Source organism: Diadema antillarum, unplaced genomic scaffold (assembly GCF_040938485.1).
Source record: "Diadema antillarum isolate AM-2024a unplaced genomic scaffold, OU_Dant_1.0 seq00000024_RagTag, whole genome shotgun sequence".
NCBI classification, from domain to species: Eukaryota; Metazoa; Echinodermata; class Echinoidea; order Diadematoida; family Diadematidae; genus Diadema; species Diadema antillarum.
In genome coordinates this window covers 1,476,998-1,498,821 of record NW_027271142.1, presented here as the reverse complement: position 1 = coordinate 1,498,821, position 21,824 = coordinate 1,476,998, and the positions used below count along the sequence as shown (strand labels likewise).

At 38.2% G+C, this 21,824-nt stretch overlaps 1 protein-coding gene across 1 annotated transcript; it reads left to right on the top strand.

The window, feature by feature from the left end:
• Nucleotides 1-4,924: 4,924 nt before the first annotated feature.
• LOC139725197 (gamma-butyrobetaine dioxygenase-like) lies at nt 4,925-21,222 on the top strand. The gene is made up of 6 exons (XM_071636290.1): nt 4,925-5,365; nt 15,132-15,493; nt 15,991-16,096; nt 17,793-17,929; nt 19,735-19,901; nt 21,053-21,222. Exons 1-6 carry the CDS (start codon nt 4,925-4,927, stop codon nt 21,220-21,222), a joined length of 1,383 nt encoding a protein of 460 aa, XP_071492391.1.
• Nucleotides 21,223-21,824: the final 602 nt, after the last annotated feature.

Here is a 21,824-nt window from a genome sequence, read left to right as displayed (position 1 = left end):
AGAGGGAGTAAATTGTTACACCCTGGTAAGTAGCACGTTGTTTTCTATCGTGGAAATCAAAAGTAAACCAAGATAGCTCAATGCTATGGATGCTGTAAAATGATGATAATTTGAAATGATATCACCTTTCTTAAAGTATAAAAATATTGCCCAAGTTAATTGACAAAATTGTCTATATTGCCTAACAGAAAATGACATACATTCTGTTATTTCTGTGAAACACGTATATAGCAGTTGAGTGTTTTGGACGAAAACCTGACTGACGTTCGGACCGAAGACGAGAGTCGTTGATAAGTAACTCTACAATAATAATTGAAGATGAAAAGCTCTTTCAAAAGAGACTGTAGAAAGCAGTGAAGTGACGTGGCCAGGACGCCAGAGGTCTTTCCTTTGGGAATTGGGATTATTTTTTGGAGGTTTCCATTTAGTCCAGCGGATATAGAGCACATATAGGGTGAATCATGCACATTATGGTAAAAGCACCATACTTGGTACACATGTACATGATGCCAATACAAGTCATTTCTGATATAGAAGCCACTCTGATTCTGCCTGTGGCGGCCGTGGCGGCCATTTTTCAAAATGGCCGCCATGTGATATAGCAATGCTGTGTATTTTGGAAACTACAAGTCCGATTGTCGTGATTCTTGTACCAAAGTATAGATTTTGAGGGTCAAGGATTCCAATGAAATAATTTTTGAGAGGATAAAACCATGGCAACCTACTTATCAGCGGCCATTTTGAAAAAAAAAAAGCATGGCTGCCGATCTACATTCTATTCATATATCTTTAATAACCAATGGATGCATCTTCATGATTCTGGTACAGAAATATGTTTTTGAGGTTCAATTATTTATATGGATACATCTTTTCGTGTATACAACCATCACATCCTATGCGTTTTGGCTGCCATTTTAAAACATGGCCACCGCAATATACTGTACGTCTTTGAAACTAATTGGGGTCAATGATTTTAAACAAGCATTTGCTGATGAATAGAACTAACACATCTTGTTTTCAGGTCCATTTTGATAAATATGACTGCCGCACTACATAGAGTATGCACACACACACACACACACACACACACACACGCATTATATACAGTGTGGCCTAGAATTAATGAGTTTTCGCAAATAATTTGCACATTAATTGCATTACTTTATGCAAAAATGAATGAAATAAAGTTATAGAGAATTCATCTAGAAGAAGAATGACACCAAAATCATCCGATTTGGTTGAGTATTTTTTATTCTACAGATGTTTTTGTAAAGACGGGTCGAGCGTAAATTTTTTAGCTCAAGTCAACAAATTTCAGCATCGAACAAAAGCCACTGCCTTGGGAGACTAACAAAGAATTGACGCCGCACATCACAATGTGGAATGCTTGAATAGGATTATTGTCGAAAATTCACCTGCAATTGTTGGGTAGTCTCCGTTGCTGAGCTTTGATAAAATAAAGTAAGAAATTAATGATCAACAAAAACATGTCTAGAAACCAAATTGGACAATTTCGTTTTGTTTTTGAAAAAAATATTCGTTTCCGTTTTCTGAGGGGCCACCAATATATATATATATATATATATATATATATATATACACACCCTCACTTGCCATATGTATTGTCCCATTGACAAGAATCGTTCACCTATTATTCGTAAATGAACCTCCTTTGTTGTTGCGACGTTTAGTTCTTTATTGTTCATTGATTGTTGTTGATCGACCATACCTCTATCACATTCACTATTCAAGTATAGGTATTGAACATCACATAAGTACAATTGTTGCATACTTGGAATACTATAAAGATAATTATGTTGAATATCAGTTAGGTAGAGTAAATGGTGAGAATGGAATAGAAGACTTTCCCCCCAATTTGGATGCATAGACAGGAGAGCACAATAAGTGTACTGTCATAGTTTCCAGCCACAAAACATTATTGCAGTCTTATAAGACCTATTGATTTCTAAAGTTCTCAGTTCTTGTTCATTATTTCATAGTATGACCTTGTCAAAATTGTTACACAAAATTATGAGGAATCATATAAAGGAATCGAATGAGCTCTGACAATCCAAAACAATGATTGTTCCTGATCATCCATTGATGAGCGGTGATGAACGTTAATGCATAATTATGTATAGATAGATGCAGGTTCGCTTTAGAGAACGTCTTCAGTATTTCTACTGGTGCCGGTAAGTAGAAAGATCGATATACTGGATATTTTATTCTGCAGTTTTATCTTCCAATAATTATGAACCCCAAAATTTGTATTTTTTTTGAGGTTTTCCTTAAATTCATAAATTAGCATAATTTTTCTTGTAGTTTATATTTTGAATGGGCGCTGTTACGTTATAAAATTGCGTTGAAATGCCCACTGTCTATTTACCTGTAGAAGTTGCTTTTGAATTATGAAACCTTAATCCTTATTCCATATGAGAATGGCAAATGCATCAAATATATATTTGTATAATTTCTTTGGTTTTAGGGTGGGGCGAAATTCAGTTCAAGAGGCTAAAATCATTGATAACAATTAATGCATATAGATCAACCATAACAAGTAATGTATTCACAGTAGAACTACACACAGAAACAGAAAATTTGATTTTTCCTTGTTCTTGTTCTTTACAAATTATTGTACATCAAAAAATAAAATTCACAACCACAAATCCATTTAACGAAAATGTTTGTCACATTTCTAGAAAAAATGTACACATAAGTTTTTTGCTTTACCTCTGTGAAGCACATTTACATAAAATGTTATCTTTTTAAGTAATTGGTAATTGGGTTTATTTGTAGGATAGCATGGCTTCAAAAGCAAAGCTCATTTCAACCGAGAAACCAGCTCCCAGGAAAGAGACAGATTGGACCAAGTACATCATTTTCATATGTCAAGATGATGACACAAAAAAACCTATCATGTCCAGCTCTGTCTAAAAGAAATGATGTTGGTATAGGATACAAAACTTTGGCAAAAGATCTGATTTGTTTTCATGAGGCCGATTCTTTACCCACTCCGCTGCAAATTACAATTAGATGTAAACCTTATAAAGATGTATTGTATAATACCTATTATATTTACTTTATCGTTTGATGTATAAGATTCAGTGTAGTTGTAAGTATCAGAACAGCCTGGTCAATCATGGATTTTACAGACATACATAATTGTAGTGTGTTTACATTTAATGTAAGTGACCCAATCAGCTTTAGAAGTTTCCTCACACTTAGTGTCATATTTCCAAAGAAAACACATGTACTATATTGGTTGGAAGCTATGATTTTCATTCCATGGTCCAGGGACCAGAGAAAGCGAGAGTCTATAATTCTAGAAACTGTATAATCGTGAGAAATATGTACTTCAGACATGAAATTGTGAAGATCATGTTTTTCACATACACTGTACACACAGAAATCCTATAAAGGAAGTTTAGCATATTTTCCAAAATGCTTCCAAAGTTAACTATGCCCGGATGTTCCACATTAGAATACTAAAAATGAGTGAACAAGTAATTGTTGAACTCTAAAACAAACGTTTACACCAGAATCAATCCACAATGGGCATCCCGCATTCATAACACTCGTACGCTATATAACTGGAGGGAGGCCATATTTATCAAATGGCCGCCAAAACAAAGGATGTGATGAACCTATTCAGTTTGCTAAAACATCATTAAATTGAAAACCTTCACCCCAAAACTATACTTTTACACTTGAATAGTGATTATATATCTTTTGAGTTCGAAGATATACAATATTCATTTTCTGTTGTATGGCAGCCATATTCATTAAAATGGCCGCCAAAACGTAGGATGAAGCGATTCATATTCACTTACAGTTGAATTTATGGGAGTCCTTGACCCCAAAAACATATAAGTTGGTACCAGAGTCATGACCCTTTGTCTATACGTTTTAAGGATATGTTTTTATCAAACATGGTGGCCATATTTTTTCAAAATGGCCGCTAATAAGTAGGTTGCCATGGTTTTATCCTCTAAAAAATTATCTTATTGGAATCCTTGACCCTAAAAACCTATACTTTGGTACAAGAATCACAACAATAGGACTTTTAGTTTCCAAAATACACACCATTGCTATATCACATGGCGGCCATTTTGAAAAATGGCCGCCACGGCCGCCAAAGGGAGAATCAGAGTGGCTTCCATATCAGAAATGACTTATATTGGCATCATGTACACGTGTACCAAGTATGGTGCTTTTACCATAAAGTGCATGATTTTTTCTATATCCGCTGGACTAATTATTTTGTACAGAAAGTGACCAGTGTGTGACGAGGTATGACAGAGGTAAGTCAAAGGTTTAGTTAACTAAAGATGAAGAGCTCTCAGCCAGTAGCTTAGTGCAGTAAATTGTTCGATGCCATTATTGTTGGTGTACAATGAATGCCGATCCACGTCAGCGAAGTCATCCAAGAATTTGTTTTCATAAAAAGACAACAACAACAACAACAAAATTAAAGTACGAAAGAACGGTAATTTTGTGACAACTTCCCCTTTAACACGTATAGGATCCGACGTCGTTTTATATAGGTCCTACAGGGGATAACGTCTAAACCATCACGTGTCCACTGGGCCGTTACTTTCGAAGCTACAGGTCAATCACAATAACAACGGTAACTCGGTGTTTAAATCGTTGGCACACCCATTTTAGACGTGGGATATATTGAGTGTTCCTGCAGGCGGTTGCGTAATATTTTCTTGCGTCCTTCATCTTCTTTTGTTACTGTAGGCCTACAGTAATCCTCTTTGCAGAGTGTTGTCGTACATTGGTGAGGTCGCAGACCACGAGAACACATGATATACGATACTCTATGGTGCAGTATAAAAGAACTAAACTAGGTGCAAGTAAAAGACTGTGTCTATAGGAAATACGTAAAGACAGCATTAACTTTTTTTTTGAAATCGGCGTAATGATTCCCCTATCTCTCACCATTCGAATGAGGAGAGTAGCGCTGATAGGCCACGGGCTATCTCGGAGGGGATTTCTCGCTGCCCACCGACAGCAGAGCAGATCGCGACCTGATCACTGCGCGAAATCCACTCTCCCAGATGTCACAAGTGATCGCTCTCCATCAGGCGCAGTCGGGTCGAGCGCGATGCCGACAAAGGCGCCGAAGAACACCGCTGCTTTTCACATCGACGCCCCGCTGACCGAGTCGTGGAGCGACTGGACTCCTATCACTTGGTCATCGATGTCAAGTGATGGCCGTCTGGTGTCGGTTGGATGGTCCGATGGAGAAACCCAGGACTACCCAGTGGTGTGGCTCCGAGATAACTGTCACAGCGAGAAGTGCTACGATTGGTCAACTGACACGAGGAAAACTTCTTTGATGGATCTTTTCCTTGAACCGGTAAGGATTAAAAAGAAAAAAACTATTAATTTCTAGAAAATAAATACAAGAATTTAAAAAAAAAATCAAACAAGCAAACGAGGGTATCCAACCAACTTACTACCAACTACAAAAAAAGTCAAAAATCAAGTACGATGGAATCCGAAAAGACTATGAAAGACTAAATCAGTCCTCCTGTAAGAAAGACTGACTAGGCATAAAAATATGTTCACCTTGTTGTTGTTGTTTGGGAAGAGAAGGCTCCTTGGCGATGTTAACTAGATCAAATCACCCTAAACCGAAACTTCTTTTTCTACCAAAACAACATGTAGTTTTAAGAAGTCATCATCAAACAAGGCACTTCTCACCCATTGTCCTGGACAGAGCGTCTTGGAAAGTTCCATCACGCCGCTTTCTCGCCTTATACGTGTATCTGTGCCCTAAAATTTAAGTGTTAATGCATACAGCTTTAAAGGACAAGTTCACCTTCATAGACATGTGGGTTGAGTGAATGCAGCAATATTAGTAGAACACATCAGTGAGAGTTTGAGCAAAATCGGACAATCCGTTAAAAAGTTATGAATTTTTGAAGTTTCTGCTCAGTCACGGCTGGATGAAAAGACTACTATAGCTTGTGATGTCACATGAGTACAACGATATAAAGAAAGAATAAAGAAAATATTTCCATTTTTCTCGCTTTAAAAAAGAACACTCGACTTCTCTCTTTCAGAAGGCAGGGGGAATGATTATTATTACCCTTGAAGTAGCAAGTCGAAGAACTGTGCACTTTATTCAAAAAGTAAAGTTTTGTGAAATTCTCTTTTTATTTTCGTTATATAGCTGTAAGCATGCGACATCATACACTGTAGTAGTCTTCTCTTCCAGCAGTGACTGCGCAGATACTTAAAATATTCGTAACTTTTGAACGGATTGTCCAATTTTCCTCAAACTCTCTCAATCCTTATGTATATGAAGGTGGACTTGTCCTTTAAATTGGAACCTAGACAAAGTTGTCGATCATTACAAAAGTGCCCGTAACATGATTAGAAGGTACCATCACGCCGTTTTGAAAAAAGCGTTATTTGCTAAAGAACGACAGCTATTATAGTCAATATAATTCTCATCATCGTTAGCCTTTCAAAAATAAGTAGCATTGAGAACAATGACATGAGTATTCACAATCGACAAAAGTGATTATGTTGACACCTCACGAGTCGCATTTTGCCGAATTGTGTAGCACACATTTTTTCTTTAATTTCTTTCTTTTACCTAAAAAAAAAAAGCCCCAAAACAAAACAAAGAGATTGAGATGATTAGACTTCGCGTTAAAATTTTGTTGTGCTGTAGTGGCCTAGCAGTAATGACTGTGAGTTGTAAAATCATCAACCAAAAATGATTTTTTTTTTCCCCCTCACATTTCTGTTTATAAACCAGCGGAAAAGTGATGATAATTATCGCCGCCCCAATGCCAGCTTGTGTGTAGATCCTGCAATGTACACAATTTCATTTGATTTTATTTATTCAACATAATTTCAAACACAAATCTAAATCATTCTCAGTCAAATAGGCCTTCATGTAACAGAAAAAGTCAATATACGGAGCACAATGCACATGTGCTTTGTGAAAACTTGTCTTAGCTACCACCTGCCATATACGACCACTAAAATAATTCCTTTCGAGCGAAAAAGCATGTTAAAGAACCTGTCTGTAACGGCCACCTGTCTATAAACGGGCATTTTTTCCATCTCCTTGGGTGGCCGCCATAGGTTTGATTGCATTTGCCTGTTTTTGTCTGTTCAAAGTCAGTCTGAACGTGGTGTGGACTTACCCTTTGATACGATAATATCTATTGTAACACCATTATGGTGACCACATTATCTCCAAATCTCTCACTCATTCTATAGACTCGTATGTCAATAGCGCAAGCATATACATCACAATCGATACAACTGTACTAGAACTGCTGATTTGGCAAAAATCTAAATATAACGTATCTATTAAAAAGGAAAAAGACTACAGCCTAACTTTCTTACTTTGCTCAAGTATGCATCATCTTAGTAATATCAAATTTTGCAGTAACATATAATCATCTGCCAATAAGAAAGAGACAATACAACTGTATATATCAAGGGGCCTACGATATAATTCTTCACTTCCATAGTCAACACGCCTCTATAGCGTGATGTCTGATTCCATTCAGACATTTTTTTTTAAATTTTATTTTGTACTCATGAATGGCATTGTGATAAACAGAAGGATAATAAACCACCCAGAATATTTACACTTCCTACTATGACTTGCGACTTATCTGAGTTCATAAAATGTCCTTAAATAAACTTTTCATACTGGGCAATCAGACACTTAACCACTATATCACACTGCCCCTCACACACACACACACACACACACACACACACACACACACACACACACACACACATACACACACATCAATATATATAAAAACATTCTGCCTTGTCATGCCACAATTTTGTGTGGAGAAGAACAGGTTTCGTTATAACTTTATCGATTTCCAGTTTACCAGGCAAAATATATGTAGTGAAGAACTCTGAACAACGTGATTATTTTACCCGTGAAGTGTCTGAATCTAACTCGAGGAGTACCAAATAGAGTTCATTTTACCAAATCGCTTTATAAATGGAGTCGTGTTGCACAAACTTCAAGCCCTTTGCGCAATTTGCAAAGGACTATGCATCAAATACTTTTGGGCCATTCATTTAATTTCAACTTGACCCATACTCCGATAAAGCGTGAATTCCTGGTCAAAAAGTCCACTGGAGCAGAAAACTTTTGACCTGGAGTTGTAGTTCTTTCAACCTCTCGTATGAAGAGAACAATCAGATAGGCTGCACAAACCATGCAATTTTTTCTCCGCCATGTCAGAATTGTAATATGGAATTATAGGCATTGAGTATAATTACAACGTAGAAGGGGTAGTGGCATTTAGACGGATCCCCTGGATAAGATCGACCCACCCCATTTATCTCCATAAATCGCCTCCAATGTAATCATATAACATAATAAAAGCAATAGAACAATAATGTCTTTGCCCACAAAGACTGTGAGCAAAACGTTCATCTCAAGCTGAGTAGAATAATGTCGTTTCTACAGTGGCAGACACAAAATGAAGGGTAACTGATGTGATTTAAGTCTCTATACGTATACCTTTAAGTGTTGTTTTTGTGAATGATATACCCTTTCTATCTTTTTTTTTTGCGATTTTGTGTGACTTTGTTATCAAGCGTTAATGCCTTGGGAGAATGCATGAAGTCACATTTGTTTCGGTATGAAATCATGGGGTCACTGCTATGGGCAATCGGTATTTTCCCGGAGTTTGCTGTGGAGTGCAATACCAAGGAGCTAAGCTGCTTAGCTCCTTGATAAATACTTCCAATGTTTATAACCAGCGGAAAAGTGATGATAATTATCGCCGCCCCAATGCCAGCTTGTGTGTAGGTCCTGCAACGTACACAATTTCATTTGATTTTATTAATTCAACATAATTTCAAACACAAATCTAAATTATTCTCAGTCAAATAGGCCTTCATGTAACAGAAAAAGTCAATATACGGAGCACAATGCACATGTGCTTTGTGAAAACTTGTCTTAGCTACCACCTGCCATATACGACCACTAAAAATAATTCCTTTCGAGCGAAAAAGCATGTTAAAGAACCTGTCTGTAACGGCCACCTGTCTATATAACGGACATTTTTTTCCATCTCCCTTGGGTGGCCGCCATAGACAGGTTTGATTGCATTTGCCTGTTTTTGTCTGTTCAAAGTCAGTCTGAGCGTGGTGAGGACTTACCCTTTGATATGATAATATCTATTGTAACACCATTATGGTGACCACATTTATCTCTAAATCTCTCACTCATTCTATAGACTCCTGTCAATAGCGCAAGCATATACATCACAATCGACACAACTGTACTAGAACTGCTGATTTGACAAAAATCTAAATATATGTATCTATCAAAAAGGAAAAAGACTACAGCTTAACTTTCTTACTTTGCACAAGTATGCATCATCTTAGTAATATTAAATTTTGCAGTAAACATATAATCATCTGCCAATAAGAAAGAGACAATACAACTGTATATGTCAAGGGGCCCATGATATAATTCTTCACTTCTATAGTCAACACGCCTCTATAGCGTGATGTCTGATTCCATTCTGACATTTTTTTTTAAATTTTATTTTGTACTCATGAATGGCATTGTGATAAATAGAAGGATAATAAACCACCCAGAATATTTACACTTCCAACTATGACTTGCGACTTATCTGGGTTCATAAAATGTCCGTAAAGAAACTTTTCATACTGGGCAATCAGACACTTAACCACTATACCACACTGCCCCTCACACACACACACACACACACACACACACACACACACACACACACACATACACACACATCAATATAATATATAAAAACATTCTGCCTTGTCATGTCACAATTTTGTGTGAAGAAAAACAGATTTCGTTATAACTTTTTCGATTCCCAGTTTACCAGGCAAAATATATGTAGTGAAGAACTCTGAACAACATGATTAGTTTACCCGTGAAGTGTCTGAATCTAACTCGCGGAGTACCAAATAGAGTTCGTTTTACCAAATCGCTTTATGGAGTCGTGTTGCACAAACTTCAAGCCCTTTCCGCAATTTGCAAAGGACTATGCATCAAAATACTTTTGGCCATTCATTTAGTTTCAACTTGACCCATACTCCGATAAAGCGTGTATTCCTGATCAATAATAATAATAATAATAATAATAATAATAATACAGGGTGCTTATTATGCGCCAGTTCCACATAGTTAACGTGCTCAAGGCGCACTGGAGCAGAAAACTCGTAATTTTGACCTAGAGTTGTAGTTCTTTCAACCTCTCGTATGAAGAGAACAATCATAGGCTGCACAAACCATGCAATTTTTCTCCGCCATGTCAGAATTGTAATATGGAATTATAGGCATTGAGTATAATTACAACGTATAGGGGAAAGTGGCATTAGACGGATGGATCCCCTGGTTAAGATCGACCCCCCCCCCCCATTTATCTCCATGAAACGCCTCTAATGTTATCACATAACATAATAAAAGCAATAGAACAACTAGAGAGAGGCCGTCAAAGGCGGCAGACCCACGCCTTGTACAAAGTCGGGGTAAACATAATGTGCATTCGGTCATCTACCAGAATTCGGTCACTTAATTGCCAGTGTGCTTTATCACCAGCCAGTGAGTTCTACCAAAGATCGTACACTGAAGTGTACGATCTTTGGGTCTACAGTCACATCACACGCAAATCACATCATTTCACATACGGTAACACTCATTCACAGCAGGAAAGTCCTTTAGTCTCCTCCAAAAATCCATCGAAAATCCCAAATACCACCGTCAAAAGTGCAGAATCAGAACTTTTCCAAGCGCGCGCGAATTAAGTCCAGTTTTAAGAGTATATTGTCTACGCGACGGGTCGCCGAAAAAGCGCTAAAAATCGAGAAATACGCCGTTTTCTTGCGGGATATTTTGCTCATAGCAAGCCGAGAGTGTGATGATATTATCAAAGGTCGTATGAGTGTACGATCTTTGATGGTATCCACAAAAGCGCAAAAGAAAAACAAAATTTACGTACTCCCTAGGCAATTACCCCTATGATTAAGGGTGTCTACGGAAATTATTCAATGCAAGGGTTGAATGCAAATGTCTACTGCACCAGTATTCGGTCACCAACGAGCGCCGCAACGTCCCCGATGCAATTTTGCACCAACAGTGTACAGCGCGATGCATTTTCAGCGGCCTTGCACACGCATTGACATTGAGCGCGCATATCGTGCAGTGTAACTGACCGAGCAAATGCTCCTCCAACGAAAAAAACAATCAATGTTAATTTGAAAAATCATCAAAATACGGGCCAGTTTGTGACGACGGAGAACAAACTTTCATAAATCTAGAAGGACATAGTCCCTCAAATAGGCCTAAACGTAAATGTCGGAATTCTTACGAACATTTGAGCAGCGAAGTCGGATCGTTTGGGAGTTTATGTGTTCGTATGGTAGCGGAAAATCGCAAAGTGAGAAACGGGAAATTTTCGGAGTGGTCACTATATCATTGGGTCAAAACTTCAAGGTCACACAGAATTTGCAAGGGTCAACCGATTATCACCAAAATCTAATCGATTCTTTCCTGCCATTATCCAAACATCCCCTGAACATTTCGTGCAAATCCGTTTACCCGTTCTCTTGTTATCTTGTACACAAACAAACAAACAAACAAACAAACAAACAAACAAACAAACAAACAAACAAACAAACAAACAAACAAACAAACAAACAAACAACAAACAAACAAACATACGGAACCCTTTACATAACCCCCTGCCGATTTTCATCGGCGTGGGTAATAATGTCTTTGCCCATAAAGATTGTGAGCAAAACGTTCATCTCAAGCTGAGTAGAATAATGTCGTTTCTACAGTGGCAGACACAAAATGAAGGGTAACTGATGTGATTTCAGTCTCTATACGTATACCTTTAAGTGTTGTTTTTGTGAATGATATACCCTTTCTACCTTTTTTTTTGCGATTTTGTGTGACTTTGTTATCAAGCGTTAATGCCTTGGGAGAATGCATGAAGTCACATTTGTTTCGGCAGGGGCGTCACCAGCTTTTTTTCAAGGGGGGTGCGTTTTGACCCTAATGTAACGAGAATTTTTTTTCTTTTTTTTTTTGGACAGACATTTGGAATATAGGAAGCTCTCAATCCCTAGACTTTTACTGTTTTTGACGGAAACCAAGCGGGGAAAGGGCACCGGCGTAGCTAGGATTTCATCTTGGAGGGGGGGGGGGGGGGTGATGGTGTGTTAGTATGCAAGGGAGCGAGCAAGGGGGGGGGGGGGACTCGTGAAAGTGCCCGTTGTCCCCCCCCCCCCCCCCTCCCACGGTGAGAACTTTTTGCATTTTGATGTTGTAAATGGTGCAATTTGATGCAGGCTTTTTGGGTGTTTTACCGACTTGAAACATTCCCACTTGTTTAAGGTAGCAGTACATTTTGGTGGAATTTGTTGTTGAACAATGTGCCTATAAACTATATCATTTCAATGAACTTCTTGTATTGATTCTTACACCGCTTATGATGTCATGAACGCGACCGAGCCCGAGCAGGCGGAGAGAGCGAGGGGGGATTTGATGCATGTTTTGCTTGTTTTATCGACTTGAAACAGTCCCACTTGTTTAAAACAAAGCAGTATATTTTGATGTAGATTAATATCGAACAATTTGCCTATAAAATAGTATCATCCAAATAAACTTCCTGTTTTGATATTTACACTGAATATCATGAACGCGGCCAAGCAAGAGCGAGAGGAGTGAGCGAGGGGGAGGATGTGGGAGGGAGTGTCCCCCTCCCACGGTGAGCACTTTTTGATGTTGTAAATGGTGCAATTTGATGCAGGTATTTTGCGTGTTTTATCGACTTGAAACAGTCCCACTTTGTTTAAGGCATCAGTACATTTTGAAGTAAATTGTTATTGAACAATTTGCCTATAAATGGTATAATTCAAATAAACTTGTCATGTCATGAACGCGACCGAGCCCGAACAAGCGGAACGAGCAAGGGGGGAGGTTGTGGGAGGGGGTTGTCCCCCTATAAATGGATTATGGAATGACGGTGTGAAACGACAAATTACTGGCAGCAATATCTGGAGAATGGCTTAACGATTACATGCGAGCAAGCGGAGCGAGCGAGCTTTAAAATTTTGACATTTTACTGTCCCAAAATTGCCGTTTGCAGCCATATTTTTTTGCTTTGGAAATTAAGGGGGGACGCAACGGGCGCAACTGCTGGCAATTACTGGCAGCAATATCAGGAGAATTTAAATGCGAGCGAGCGGAGCGAGCGAGCTTGAAAATTTTGACATTTTACAGTCCAAAAACTGCCGTTTGTAGCTACATTTTTTTTTTTTGCAGTAAGGGGGGGGGGGGCGCACCGGGTGGAGCTGCTGGCAATTACTGGGAGCAACTTCAGGAGAATGGCATTACGACTAAATGCCAGCGAGCGGAGCCAGCGAGCTTGAAAATTTTGACATTTTACAGTCCAAAAACTGCCGTTTGTAGCTATACTTTTTCGCTTTGGAAATTAAGAGGGGGGGGGGGGGGGACGCCCGGTGCGCCCCTCCCCCTGGATCCGCCACTGGTAGTCAAGGGTGTCGGTTTATGTTCATGACTGAGGGAGGTATCAGACCAGCGAGGTGGCGTCGAAGTGACCAAGCATGGGAAGGATGTCCAAAATCTATCTAAATAGTAAACACTTTGTAGAATACACTGTGAGTCTTGTACTAGTAGATATGTATAAATCAGTGCTGCCAGAACCAGGGGTGCGAATTGTTTTTGCCTACGATTTTTTTTTTTGTCCCCGATGCAAAATTTCAAAAAATAAATAAATAAATGAATAAAAAATAATTATTATTCAGGGTCCGGTGTTGAGGTCGCTCGCAGACTGATTTCTTTTTTTCTTTTTTTTTTTTTTAAGGGTCTGAAGGGGGGTGCGTTCGCACCCAACGCACCCCCCACCCCCCCCCCCCCCCCCCCCCCACCCCCCCCCCCCCCCCCCCCCCCCCCCCCCCCCCCCCCCCCCCCCCCCCCCCCCCCCCTGGTGACGCCCATGATTTCGGTATGAAATCATGGGGTCACTGGGCACTCGATATTTTCCGGAGTTTGCTGTGGAGTGCAATGCCAAGAGCTAAGCTGCTAGCTCCTTGATAATACTTCCAATGCAATCTATGCGTGTCTGCATTTCCTTTCGTTATTCCAAAAGTTCGTTATTCCGAAGGTTCATTAATCCGAAAATGAAATATGGTTTGTCATTCCGAGAACGAAAAAAGGTTCATTATTCCGAAGATGCGAGAGTTCGAAAATAAAAACAGAGGGTTCGTTTAATTCCGAAGGTTCGTTATTCCAAAACTATAATAGATAAACTTATTTCTTATTTATTTGTTTTTTTTTTTTTTACAAATGCGATGCTGAAATTGAACAAAAAGCAAAATATTATATCCAAAAATTAGTAGATATAATCATTTGGCCATTTACGAAAATTCGATGAAAAGTACGCGTGTTGGAAAAAAAAGACAATATGTCTTGTTAAGATACTTCTTTTGTAAATCTCCCCCCCAAAACACACACACACACACACACACACACACACACACACACACAAAACACCCCACCAGTACGCCAGTGACGCCCCCCTTCTACCACATCCTCCCATTCCAGGTTTTTTTTTTTGCTGCTTTCTCAACAGATTATTTCAATTTCGGAATAACAAACCTTTTCGGATTATCGAACCTCCGAAATAACGAACGTTATTTCATTTTTCGGACAACCGAACTGTCGGAATAAAGAACCTTATATTTTAATTTCGGACTAACGGACCTCCCTAATTTCTTTTCGGTTTAACCAACTTTCAAAATAACGAACCTTCGGAATAATGCTACAAATGTTTGCATTAACAAACCTGTTGTCATTTTCGGAGTAACGAACATCCTGGCATATAGGCAATTTGCGTGTTTCGGAATAACGAACCCTCGGAATAACGAACATCACCTACTGAGTATCATGATCACCTCCTGGGGGAAAACAAGCTTATTTCATATACATGTTTTCCACAACTTTCTAATTTTATGTCCGATTTTGATGAAACTTAAAGGATTGAGTCTTTGCCCACTCTTATTTGCTTTGCATCAATTTGATTTTTTTTTTCTGTACCTAGACCAAAGTGCAATCTATCTCGGTCATTGAGGATGGTCAAGTTCTGTCGGTTGTCTGGAGTCATGATCACCGTAGTGACTTCCCTACCAATTGGCTCCGGGGGCATCGCTTCGACCGATCCGCCCGCGACCCCGTCGAGGGCACCAAACCGATCTTGTGGGGAGCCGATGTGATGGAAACCGATCACTTCCGAACCTTCGATTTCCTGGAAGTGATGGAGAGCGACGACGCCCTCTACGACTGGCTTACCGTACTCCACAACTTAGGCTTTGGCATCTTAAAGCGCGCCCCGAAAGAGCAGGGTCAACAAGTGGTTTTCCAGAAAAGACTTGGATACGACTGCCCTTCTCCGTCTCCTTCCGGGTAAAACCAAACTCCTCTTGATGTCGTTTTTTTTTTTCCTTTCTTATTGCATTCTTTTCTCGTCTAAGGGTATGGGATATGTCGCTAGTAACGACGTCATTAAATTTATCATTTTCTTCATGTGCTATAAATGCAACTAAGAAAAGCAATTTGACAAATCAAAAGAATCATAAATATTGAAAATGCAATAAAAAAATACTATTCATACTTCGACAGTACAAACTACTTGTTTGTTTGTTTGCTTGTTTATTTACAGCATAAAAGGATATGACAGATAAATTGGTATTAAACACGGGAGTTCAAGTTGTTTCAAAATTTAATGTACTGACACTGATTAGAAAATAAAATCAATCAGTCTTCAAAGCATTTGTTCTTTTAATTGCGTGAATAAAAATCTTTGTATGTTTGTGACACGTATTTTCATGTACGATGAATGCAAACAAATGCACTTACACGGCGTTGTTGTAATAAGCACTTTTTCTTTTCATCTTCAACAGCGTGGTAAACCAGATTAGAGAGAAAAGCGGCAAACATAACCCCGCGTACTCGGACAGGGGTTTGACCCTACACACAGACCTGACGTATTACCACCAGCCAAAAGGGGTAGGCAAGTTTTCAAGTAACACTTCAATATCCTCATGCATGATAAATGTGCTTGCTTGTTTTCGTGTATGAACCAAACTTTAAATCCATGTGTTCTAAGTTGCTCGCCATACAGTGGTCTACAATGTATATATTCAATCGAATTAAATCAAATGTCAGGCCTAATATCACAAGTTTTTCAAGAATGGCCTTTATAGCTACTAGTATACTCGACAAATGAGATTGTTGGCGTAAAAATCTATAGTTATACATCTCTTCAGCTACATCCACTTATTACTCCCTGGAATCAATTATTGTAATTATGACGAGGGTAGAGAAGACGTTGATACCATGGAGCTGTTCTATCCGGAGTAACCACGGTGTAGCGTTCAGCGTATTGTCTCCGTCACTGCAAAAAGTCCGGTGTTAAATATGAAACACCGAGCTGGTGTTAAATTTCCGGTGCTCATTCGTGGTGTTAGATTAACACCTCCGGGTGTCATTTCAAAATTTAAACTTGTTTTTTGAATAGTTTCTTAGTTACTGCACTTCTTGTTAATTTTGAACTTCAACAAGACGATAAAGAATTTTCCGATAAAGTATACTTGATTTTTGAAAAAATGTGTAAACACATTTACACCACAGTAACACCAGTTGGTGTGGTCCCCTATTGAAGCTGGACGGGTGTTATACCATTGAAATTAACACCACCAATATCAAATCAACACCATGCGGTGTCATTATTGAATTAACTCTCTGGCGCAGTGTCAAAAATATCTCCAGCCAGTGTCAAATTAACACCACGAAGTGCCAGGCGAACACTTTTTAATACCGTCACAATACATTTTCAACACCTGTGGGTGTGGTCCTCTATTGAAGTTTGATCGGTGTTAGATTTGACACCCATGGTGTTAAATCTAACACCGATGTTTTTACAGTGATGGAGCGGAACATAAACATAGTTATAATACGCTTGTAACATGAACGTATACCTATCTATTTTTGAATGTCTGTCTCTCAGTCTGTCTCTTTTTCTCTATATATGTAATTGTTTGGATTGTGAGTGTGTATGTGTGTGTTTATGTGTCTGTGTGTAAGACAGATCCATCAAGTGCATGGAGTGCAAGTCTTGTTTTGATTTTTTTTCTTATTTTGATGTTGTGGAGACGCGAGAGTTTCGAAGCTGGATGCGACAAGGTGCTGGGTGTTTTATTGTTTGATGTTTTTATTATGATTTGATTTGGATTTATTTTCACTTTATGTTCACAACAGCAAAAAAATATATAACTGAATTAGAATGATCATTACTAGACAATAACATTTTGTCTTCTATAAGAACGTAAAAAGATAATCCAAACGTTTACTCTAATAAGGTGAATACTTTTACAATAAATGGTAATACAAATAACTGACGTATCATATCGCTGTCTGGCCGTAGAAGAATGGTTTCACTCCTCTGCAATGCATTGAAAAATAATTGGGAGAGACTAACCCATCGTGACTAACATAATAATCAATATGATAGTATTCACACAGATGGATAATGTAAGAGCAGAGATTTCCCTTGTACAATAATCATAATGAAAATTGAGGATAGACAGAAAAAAAAAAACCCAGATACATTTTATATATTAGAGTCTCCTTCTCCTACGGACATATTTATGTACTGTTCATATTATGCTCATAATATTATACGCGTTCCCTGTTTTTTCCACAGCTTCAGCTCTTTCACTGCATCCAGCAAGCCGGTGGCTCGGGGGGAGACAGTCTGCTGGTCGATGGGTTCAAAGTAGCTGAAGATCTGAAGTCTAGCAGTCAACAAGCCTTTGACCTGTTGACGACCGTCCCATGGGAGTACAAGCACGCCGTTGTAAAATGTTATCACCTTGGATATCAACGAGCAATAACGTAATAATATGTGACTCCGTGATGACTTCCAAAAGAGTGTTAAACATTATATAATACCCGAAATTCTTGTACTCCCAACCCAAATCGAATTGTATTGTATACTTGGAGCTATATGTATAGGATTTGGGATACTAGTAAGACTTATTCTATAGTGTGCGCATGTACTTGGATAAATCTAAGAACAACATTAAACTGATTATTATAGCATATGACGTCATATTTGAAAGAGGTTTGGAAGACTAATCTGTAAGATGTGATATGACCCTCACTTTCTGTTGTTACTGATACTCTTGATCAATTTTGTCGATTTTTCTTGCTTTTCCGTTAGACACATTAAATTAACGGTATATAGATAAGATTGTGAATGATTATTCTTTAATGAAGAGCTTATTATGGGGGCCATTACAGAAGTCGACATATAGGAAGATAAGGTATCGTGATTATGACTCCATCGCCCCTCTTCAAATTTCCTGCTTAAAAGTGTTTTGTTCTTTTGTGTGCTTGTTTTTAGGGGAGAATGAATGTCCACTGGATTATCTTTAAAGGACAAGTTCATCTTCATAGACATGTGGGTTGAGTGAATGCAGCAATATTAGTAAAAAAAAAAAACAAACATCATTGAGAGTTTAAGGAAAACCGGACAATCCGTTCAAAAGTTATGAATTCTTGAAGTTCCACCTCAATCGCGCCTGGATGAGAAGACTACTATAGCTTGTGATGTCACATGTGTACAATGATACAAAGAAAATAATAAAGAAAAATCAACATATTTTCACTTTTCTCGCATAACAAAAGAAAACTCGACTGCTCTCGTTCAGAAGGCAGGGGAAATAATATTATTCTTAACATACGTCATTTACAAGTTGAAGAAATGTGCACTTTGTTTTGTGAAATTTTCTTTTTTTTAATTTTTCTTATATCGTTGTACGCATGTGACATTACACTGCAGTAGTCTTCTCATCCAGATGTGACTGCGCAGATACTTTAAAAATTCATAACTCTTGAACGGATTGTCCAATTTTTCCCCAAGTTTCCACTGATATGTTCTATATACTAATAGACCAGTTCGTAATTCCACTTTGCGCATGAGCAGAAAAAGGTCATTTGTACCAACAGGCACTTGGGTTTGTAAATTCACTGAGATAAGCATCTGTGATGAGATGTTTATTCATGTGATCCTTCTCTTAAATGGTGCTTGCCAGCACATCCACCTGACAGCAAGAATGGTATTTCGCAATATGAAAGGAAATGGGCTGTTACTGCATTCAATACAAAACAATGAAATGGATGCCTGCTAAATTGTCAACTGATGGAGTATTCTGATCACCTGATCTCAACGCAAGTTCATTCTTTGTTTGAACCTGAATTATTCCGTAAATTGTTACGTCGGGCAAGCTTATGCATTTTGCCGCTTTGAAGACGAGTGAAGTGCCTAACCAACTGAGAAAAAAAGAAAGGTCATTTGTACCAATGTGTACATGAGCTAATTACGAATTGGCTTATATTGTTGCATTCACTCAATCCACATGTATATGAAGGTGAACTTGTCTTTAAAGTTTTTGTTGAACAATAAATTTTCTTTAAAAGAGAAAACTATAAACTATGCTGAAACGTTTGGCTACCCTCGATACACAACTAGATTAGCAGTTGACCATCAGTATGCAAGATAACTATTTGATATAAAGTGCGAGTTTTTATGTTTTTGTGTCAAAAAAAAAAAAAAAAACGAAATCTCTTCTGTTATTTTGTAGTTTAGACGACAGTGGCCAGGTGTGTAAAATCGTGACCAACGACGTCACACGGGCGTCGATGCTCCGGATGCCCCCTGAAGAAGTCGACGCTGCTTACGAAGCGCTGTGGGAGTTCTACAAGCTTGCATACGATCCACGCAACTTGCTACAATTTAAACTAGAGCCGGGTGGGTGTGTGTGAAAGTGGTACTCTTTCAACTAATGCTTCACTGTATTTTCTTATCATGTTTGTACTACTACTACTACTGCTACTACTACTTTACCATAATTACAATAAGAAAAGTGATTTTAGCATCAGAATTGTATATTGTTTTTGTCATCATGAATGAAGAGCAAACGAGAGTGTAAAAAAATTATGATCAGAAAAACGATAAGCATATCTTGCACAGTTTTGCCTGTTTCACAAACAAGCAAATGTAAAGGAATCAAGTGTAAAGGCATTATATGCATTGTCTTCAAAGTTATGTCTCCACAATATGTTGCTAGTTATTACGTTTGCTCGCGCAAGTTACAAACAATATAACTGTCAATTAAAGCAGGATTAACCATGACGTCATCTTCACTATGATAACGATTGTCCGCATTGAGTGTCTTCGTCATTTTACAAATGATAATAACAACAACAATAATAATAAAAATGATAAAATTAGCAATAATAATAGTAACAATAATAATAATAATAATAATAATAATAATGGTTTCTTATAATGCGCTAAAGTCCATCAAGAATGATGCATATGGCGCTCTTACATAACCAGCATGAACAGTACATAATACAACCATACAATATTCAAATACGATAACTTATCAGGGCTTATGAACGCATTAACCACCACGGCAGCCATCGATCAGTACATATCACAAAACGGGTGACGGATTATTGTCAACATGGTGTTTAAGCATTTTTCCGCACACACGTTTTTAAGATATCGATTTTTCGGGCGAGAAGAATAACCATGCGCTGAATAAGTACGCTACTTTTGAATGTGCATGTCTGTAAAGTACTTTTCTCCTTATTCATACTATACGAATGGCTGTGTTTTATCGTTTTGTCATTTTGATATTAGTACCGGCTGATGTAGATTATCATTCGTTCAGTCGAAGTGTAACTCCAAAATTGTTATAAATCACAAATCTGGAATGGGAACTAAAAGTCGTGCGACGTTTCGCCGATTAACAATCAATTTCAGTGTTTTGATTAGTACTGGCAGTAGCAAATCATTCTAAATAGGGCCCCATCCCTTTTCCTTTTTGTATTTATAACATTTTAAGCTGTTTGAATTATGCTGCTTTGTGCAAATTATGTCTTCGTCCCCAGGTGACCTTCTTGCCTTTCACAACCACCGAGTTCTCCACGGTCGACTGGGCTTCACATCAAACGCACAAATGAAGCGCCACCTCGAGACGTGCTATTCTGACTGGGAGATCGTGTCAGCGCGCATGCGTCAGATTAAAACCGACAGCATGTTGGAAGCTGTTCGTGATTAATTAATGTTTCGATATCTTTCCTGCTCCAAAAGCAAACACTAAGACTCTTTAAATCATTTCAATGGTGTTTGCAGGTGAAGACAACGCACAGTGTATTCAATATTGATAGGGACATTGATTTCATAATTTGACAAACGAATTTAAGGAACGTATTATATTGTTTAAAAGTAGGCTGTCTTGAAGTAGAGCCAGACGCATTTATTGAATAAGTCACCAGATGAGTGAAGGAAGAGGAAAAAAGGGAAATTGTGTAGCTAGTAATATTTACCCGATTACAAAAAGTAGACAACAACCACGAATTTACACTTAGAGATTATAGATAATGGAAGGTAAGGGCTTGTATCATACTGCATCGTAACTCGCAATTTTCGAACAATTTATCTTTAATAGCATTTTATCTAAAATTTTTCTTCTTGAAAGTAGCCGTGGAATTAAGGATAACATAGGAATGTATTCACTCAAGTTTGTTTTTTGTTTTTTATTGTTCCATATTCCACATTTCAACAAATACATAAAACATAAACATCAAAATACAAAAGCATGGATGAATTGTCAAGTACAGTTTATAAGAAAATAAAACGTGAAATATGAGGAATCTACAT